This window comes from Aythya fuligula, chromosome 1 (assembly GCF_009819795.1).
Source record: "Aythya fuligula isolate bAytFul2 chromosome 1, bAytFul2.pri, whole genome shotgun sequence".
Classification (NCBI taxonomy): Eukaryota; Metazoa; Chordata; class Aves; order Anseriformes; family Anatidae; genus Aythya; species Aythya fuligula.
Genome location: NC_045559.1, coordinates 82,487,112 through 82,495,029, shown reverse-complemented (window position 1 = coordinate 82,495,029; position 7,918 = coordinate 82,487,112). Strand labels below are relative to the sequence as shown.

At 41.7% G+C, this 7,918-nt stretch overlaps 1 protein-coding gene across 1 annotated transcript; it reads left to right on the top strand.

Moving 5' to 3' along the window:
- Nucleotides 1–4,988: 4,988 nt before the first annotated feature.
- LOC116502093 (epidermal differentiation-specific protein-like) lies at nt 4,989–7,918 on the top strand. The gene is made up of 2 exons (XM_032207830.1): nt 4,989–5,259; nt 6,910–7,918. Exon 2 carries the CDS (start codon nt 6,963–6,965, stop codon nt 7,494–7,496), a length of 534 nt encoding a protein of 177 aa, XP_032063721.1. The 5' UTR covers nt 4,989–5,259; nt 6,910–6,962; the 3' UTR covers nt 7,497–7,918.

Below are 7,918 nucleotides of genomic sequence, written 5' to 3'. Positions count from 1 at the left end.
GCAAGTCACTTCCATTTCAGGTAACCCAATATCATGCAGCCACCCAGTTAGTGGAAATTTTATATTGAATTTGTTGACTAAAATGGAAGTATTGAAGTGCTCTTCTGTGATGTTGGAATATTTGTGTGGTTTGGCAGGGTTGTTTTGTGCTAGTGATGAAGTAATACTTTGAGTTGTAATAAAAGCAATGTGACAGCAGCGTAACAGTTACGATGCAAGTTTGACAGCAGTGGTTTTTGGAGCCAAATGTAATATCAGTCTATTTTCTTCAAAATACTTTAGAAATTAGAAGTAATATATGTTTGTTAATTAAGGTCTAAAAAACGTGGTTGTTAGGTCTTTCTTGGATTGACGCCTCTGGATGCCTGCAGTGCTAAGGGGTGAGGAAGGAGGGGCGCTTCACGGCCTGCAAGGAAGTGGCTTGTGCCTGTTTCCCACTGAGCCTGCCCTGCATTCCTGGTGCAGCTGTTCTGGGCAGTGGGGGAGTGGTGAGGGAAGTCCTCAGGGGCAGTGTAGCCAACCTTGATGCTCTCAAGTAACCAGCACAGGATTTCACAGAGGGTCTGTCCAACCTGTACTCGTGTCAGGTGAGGTGGGAGCCCTCATGGTGGCCTTTCATGTCTCCAGGTGAGTCTGGAGGAGCCAGTCCAACCTAGACCCCTGGGAGAACATCTGGGAGCAATCTGTGGCTGTTGTGCTTCAGTTGGCCTTGTCTGAGGGAGGAGTAACAAAGCAGAGTGTTTTGGAAAGGAAAGGGAGGCTGCACATTTCCTGAGAAATGAGGAGTGGCTGCGTGTAGAGGAGTGCTGAGGTGCAGTTAAGGATGACAGCAGGTCGGGTCCTGAAGCAGTGTCTTGCGCAGGTCTAGCAGACTCTTGAGAACCGAGTTCAGGAGAAATGGGGAGATGAGCACAGAAATCATCAAAGGAATTGATGTGTGCACTTAGATCAATGCAATCATGCATGGAGAGCAGGATTGTACCTTTGTTAAACACCTTGTTTATGACAAGGTATATCTCAGGGAGAGGTGTCAATAAATCCCGATTGTGTATATTCTTTTGAGGAATTTTCCACAATGCTTTCCATTATACTAATGCCAGAAATGCCAGATGCCTTAATCATCTCTTCATCCCAGGGTGGTGTTCTTTTGCAGTCCAGGAAGGGATTAAGGGATTCTGCTGGCTAGGCGGCAGGTCCAGCCCGATGGGAAGGAGTTCAGCTGCTGCTAAGAGGACAGACAGCAGGAACTGCTGAACAGGGAGCAGGAAAGAGAGGGATGGGGGCTGGAGATGAGTACCCTGGACTATCAGTCCCTCATGTCTCTTCTCAGAGGGATGAGGAGACCGAAAGGGGAGGACTTGAAGAAATAACAGATCACCAACAGAACAAGAAAAGCCATAGGTTCACAATGATATTTGGGAAAACCTTCCTCTTCCTCAGACAGAACTGAGCTTCCAGGATGTTGATTTGAGGCTTGCAGAGCTCCAGTATTAGTTTTTTTACCTGGAGTTTCTAAATAAAGCTGGTTTGCTGCTGGAGGAGCTGACCTTCACTTTCTCCAGCTGCTGAAGGTCAGATCCCAGTGCAGAGTTCTCATCTTGGAGCGCACCAGTAAGATGTGATGCTGGCGTGCTTTGATGTTCAGACTCACTTAACAAGTGCAAATTAGCAGAAAACAACCCTGCCCCAGGGGCAGGCTGGTTCCCTTCTAGCTGAGAATGGAACAAGTAATGTTGCTACACAGTAGCATAAAGCATATGACATAAAACTCAGTGCAAAGTGGCATAGGAGGGGAAGGTTGATTTAGTTTTAAAATGAAATGACTCTTTTTATGTGGTCCCATTGCTTTAGCTGCAGAAGCACCAAGATAAATTTGTCCCGGTTTTTGGGTGTGTGCTACTTGTGATGACATGGAGCATAAAAGACGCTGGTTTCATGTCTCCAGGATTCTCCTTAAGTTAGTGCCCCTTAGTTTTGAATGCATCTTCTGTATGCTTTTGAAGCTGACAGTGATATTGTTTTTTACCTGTCCACCTCTGTCAGTCACTAGGATTTACCGTTTTTGTCTCCTTTCGTAGCTGTTTTATGACTCCACCCCTGTTCTTTATCTTCCCACAATGACTTGGTGCTGTAGATCATCCTTTTATTTAGTCTTGGTGGAGGCCATCCCTTTGTTTTAGGTTGTCCCTTGCTTGTTCTGTCTTCTAATCTGAATTTCCTGAGAAGCTTCATGTTGATGTGCTTGATGACATTGATCTAGGTGCTGCCAATACCTGCCACACTTACAGTAAAGCTCCTGCTACGCATTTCTTTTGGTCCTTCTACTCACAGACCGACCCTTTCATTCTCCACTCAGGTCAATCTTAATGTTTCCATGACAAATGGAAATGTGAAAGGAAAACTGAAGAAGTGTAGCTTTCTTCAAATCTAGTTCCTGGCATTTTGACTTCTCCTTCCAGTGAGCCCACGTCCTCCTCACAAAGTTAAAAACTCAAGCTTCCTTTCTGCTACTGTGAACTGCATCTAAATTTTGTAAATGTGAACTCCATGAGTGGCCTTGATCACTTTTGGTTCCCACTCAAACTGTAGTTGTATTAAAACTGGGCACTTGAGAGGGTGCTCGGATTATTTTCTTACTGTCTGAGCCTTTGAGTAGATTCTCAGATCCTCTTCTGCGTATCTTGCTGAAAGCGTTGGCACATCTCAATTTGTATTAGCTGATGGTGGAGATTTTCCTGTTTCTGTGATACTTTTCATATAAAATATTTCTTGATTTCAAAGAGGAATAAGGCTAACCAAATGTTCTTTTCCTGTTTACAAGTAATTTTTGTGCAGCTGCATTCAGAATAGAAAATACAGAAGGTGACTTTTGTTTTTTAAATAGAAGATATCCTAGCAAGAAATACCACATCTCAACTGCTCTGAAATCCCCTGAACCATACAGTCATCCTGCCAGGGGTGATAAGGAGCCACAGGTGGAGAGGAGAGGGGGTGAAATCCTCTCATGAGTGTCATTCAGGCTATGCTGAGCAGGATTGGCGAAAGACTGGTGAGTTGGGTCCTCCATGGGCCTGGTAACTTTCTGGAACAGTAGAAAATTCCTTCCCACCTCTAACCCCTGTTTTTTGATTGGGGATTGTTTTATTTTTATTTTTTTAAATGAAGTGCTAGTGAGTTAAACTTATGGAGAAGCCCAACAAATGCCCCAACCCCCCTGCTCTTTGGCATGAAATAAGAGTGGCAAGAGAGGAGTGAGAGGGTGGCTAGAGAGGAGTGGGAATTTCCACTTTCCATCAGGAATGAGTTCAGTAGGGAGAGATCATTGCAGCACAAGAAATGGTGCGATTTGGCAAAATTGCAGTAAAGCATGGTAAAGCTGATTGCGCAGCTAGATGCTGTGAGAAACTGAGGTCTTGCTGCTTTCTTCCAAAGCCCAGAATGTACATTCCTACTGCTCTGCTTCCAACCTCTGCGGAATAGCAAAGGAATGAACCATGTAGAAAACCAAACCAAAAAAACGACGACACCAGGAACAACAACAAAACACACAAAAAGCCAACAACAACAACAACGAGAACAACAAAACACCATGAAATCTACCAAGCAAATAAAACCCCACATTTTTGTGCTACCTTAGTTCTGTGAGTTTGGCACACCATTGGCTCAGACAAGTGGTAACAAAAGAGATGCAGCAGGAGAGTTTGGGTGAAGCTAGTGGCCGTCTTCTTTTGGTGGAGGTGAACTCTCTCCCTGCCTCAGCTCCCCATTTTCTCCAGCAATATGCTACCTGGTAGTAGGGGTCACTTAAACATCATCCTAAATCTTTCAGTGAAGCTAAACATTCACTCATTTGCTTTTACCACTATTACAGTTTTGTGATTTTTTTTTTTAAACACTTGTATATATGTATTAATATATACGTTATCACCATCATTGTAATTTATCAGTCAATGCTAGATTTCAAAATCTCAGATGGATTTTCTAGAGAAACAATATTTCGCAAAACAGTTTTTCACTGCTGTAGATATTTGCAAGACCTGGATTGCTCTTGAACTAGCAACAATCTCGTTTCCTTCCATAGTACCATAGTCTGTCAGCACACTAACAAATTAATGTATGTGAAAATATGTTACAGAGTAAAACTGGAATTAAGCAAATAAGTTCCTCCTACAGCTCTGCAGAGCCACCTCCTTCTGCTTTACTATCTCTGCGTCCCTGTGACTTCTCAAAAGGCTATGTAGAAGGGTGAGGGGAAAATGAGTTTAAAGCAAGCTATTCAACTGCCACCTCTGTCACCTGAATATTGTCAGAGAATATAGGGACTCCAAGTGAGTAATAATGCAAGTACAAGGTAGGACAGGTCAGAGAGAAGCTTTTTTTAAACTATGATTGTATTGAAAGCACATTCAGACTGCAACTCCCCCTATACCCCTGTTCTTTGCCAGGTGACTGCAGAGACCTGACTATTCTATTTCAAAGAAAGGGAAGAGGTAAGGAGAAAAAATCATTCTAATGCAAACAAAGCTAGGTCTACATCCTTGGGATGGATGGATTCCAGAAGTTAACTTACATGTTAACAAGGCATGTACTCATGCATGGGGGAGATGGCAGGTAACAAGGTACTTGAGGAGTTCTCAATTGTGACAATATGGAGATGGCTCTTGGTGGAGCCTGTAAGAGTGGCACATCCAGTATGAGCTTAGCTGAGAAGTGTGGATTGGAAACAATCACAGACTGCTAGCTTTTAATCAAAAAATACTGTTTTAGTTATTGCAAACTTCTTAGCAAGACCTCTACTATCTTAAATAGTAATATTTTTGCTATCAACATATGTCACATGGAAACCCTTTGGAAGACTACTGCATATTAGACTCACTTCACAAGTAAGCAAAAATGTAAAATGCAGCAAGAAAAAATTTCTACAGTCTATCCATCACAAAATGTTTGATGTGCTTTTATTATTGTGATCTGGTTGACTTCTAGAGAGTAAAGAAAAACAAGAATCAAGAGACTAAATTTTATCAAGGTGGTTGCTGATCAATGGACTTTTGAACCAGAGCAGGAAGTAGAAATAGAAAAACGAAAAAGCTCAAGAATCCTGATCCTTGAGGGTGCTATCAATTACTTCTCACTTCTGATGGGGTGTTTCGCAAGACTTCTGTGCGAGCTATAAATCTGGGTGAGTTGCGTCTTGCGACTGAAAGCAGCAGACTGGAGGAAGTGCCAACAACTCTCCACATCTGAGAAGCTGGCATTGAGGTGAGATGCATACTTTTTTATGTGAAAGCTTTAAATGGCTTCCTGGGTAGCTACTATGAAATGAAGTTGAAGAGGTTTTAGTTTGGGATGAGAGCTACAACCTGTATGTGTGGATCTGATGCCTGTCATTTACAGAAGTTTGATGCACCCCTCAGGTAATGAGAAGAGCACTACAGGATAACCATACCTAGTAAAGGGAGGGCTTGGAAGGAGACGTTGCTACAGAAATTCCAAGGGGTGAAATAAAATATTTAACAAGAGAATGTTGGGACTAGAATCTGTATGTTGTCAGAAATTAACTAATTTATTTAATAATAATGTTAATATTACTAGCAGTAGTAGCAAAAATAAGTCAATAAATATCATCAAAGTCATTGAAGTCATAAAATAGTGTTCTATAATATAACAGTGTTCTATAATAGTGTTCTAGCAACCAATAAACTGCACTTTCATTTAGAAGTTAACTGAATGTTTCACTAGTTTTTTACATACAATACTGTGAGTTGTGAACTGCTGTCAAAACAGCCCACACCTATTTCTAAAGTAATTCTCAAATGCAGTGTCAGTCATGAATTGAAAGACTCATTGTAAGAGACTAAGAAGCTAAAACAAAAGAATGTCTCAAAAACTCAGCATCAAAGGGTGATATGGTCAGAAAAGAGGATCCTGCTAGGGCTGGATAGTGCTTTTCTGAGGCCAACGTCCTTATCCTGGGTAAACTTCTGAGATACCTTCTGGCATCCGAGCTTCTGGCAGCTGTGGTTGGAAAGGTATTAGCAGTCTCTCCTCCCCCCCCCTGATATTCCACCTTCCCCTCAAGAAGGCTCTGGGACACAGGGTGCACATATTACCATACAAAGCAGGAATTGGAGGTGGGGACTAGCTGTAATTAGTATAGAAAGTGAGAACTGGAGCTGGGTCCGGCATATAAATAGTACGACTCAGAAGGGCTTTGTGTGCACCCACCACCATCGCAGACAGAACAGGAACTGGACCAGAGACATCGCTGGAACCCAGGGTGGTAATCTGGACCTTTCCTTTACCATCTTTCTCTGTCTCCCTCTCTCTCTCCTTTGCTATGGCCCATTCAGCCCTATATGAAATAACAAGATATAAATAGCTCCCATTATAGATAGGAAGGTTTGATCAATTTCTGCCAGAAGAGCTTTTGCTATTTTATTAACTTTTGCTAAAAGTTAAGAGCACCAAACAATACATTTGAATTGAAAAGTTTTATGTCACTTCAATTTCCTCCAAGGGTAGCATGAATGTTGGCAGTCTCCAAGAGGGTTTTCTAGGACAGCCCTCTCCAGGCCCCCACACAAATCACCAGTCCTATATTTGAATTAATTATTTATTAAATAGAATATTCCAATAAGTTACTAAACTTAGATGTCATTTGAACACATACCAATATACACAACTAACCAAGACCTGAGAGATTTGATGCATATCTCGTTTTACTCTTAATTTTTTCTTCCAAATTCAAATTTCTACATCTTGCCCTCAGTTTCGTCCAACAGCTGTTTTATTCATTCCTTGCTAAAACTGTTTTAATTGTCCCATTCTTTTTTCCTCTCCATTGCCTTGTGTCTTTTGTGGAAGGGCTTCTTACAAGTGTTGTTTGTTTTCTGTTTTCCTTTTCTGCAGGCTGTCATCTGACTTCTACAGCAAGAAATCGAAATTACAGAAACACTGCTGAGATGGGGAAAATCATCATTTATGAGCACACCAACTTCCAGGGGTACTCCAAAGAACTCACGAGAGACGTTGCCAATCTGAAAGATGTAGATTGGAATGACTGTATCTCCTCAGTGAAAGTAATTGGACAGCCTTGGGTGGCTTATGAGCACATTAACTATACAGGCCAGTTACTGGTATTTGAGGAGGGAGAGCATAGCTTTGTTGGTAAAGAGTTGAATGACAAGATCTCTTCCCTGATGTTGATTACTGAAAGTTTACAAAATCCACAGATCACTATCTATGAACATGACCAATATCAAGGGAAGAGCAGGGTGATAAGAGAAGCTACCAATTTGGCTAGGGGTCATGACAATGACATGGTGTCTTCTCATAAAGTGCAGCGAGGTGCCTGGCTGTTGTGTGAACATAGCGATGGAAGTGGTTTTCGCTACATTGCACGAGAGCATGAACACCTTCCAAGTTACAGAGCAATCAATTTCAATGACAAGCTTTCATTTCTGCGTCCCCTTCTCCCTGGAAAGCATTGTCACTAATGGATTGCAAATTCTGAAGTCTTAAGTGTAGGTGTAGCCCTAGCAAGAAGGATGGGACCTAGATCTCTCTGCTTTTTTTTATTTCCCCTTGTGCCATAGAAATACTGAATGGGAGAGCTCTCTTTTATGCTATGCTGCTGATGTGTATTTCTCAATCCTGTCTGGCACTGTTCTCCTTCCCCATGATCCCAATGAATATAAGAACTATCGTATTTAGTCATATGAAAAAAACCTCAATGATAAGAGATGATCTTGTAGTGCGTAACCTATTAAACCTGTAACTAGCATTCCAAAGTACTAAACCATGTAATGTGAAAATGTTGCATGTTACTTCTGTCGCTATATGGATAATCACATATGTAGTGTATAACCAGAACTGCTGACTTTATATTCTTCTTTACAGTGCTCTTTCTTCACAATGA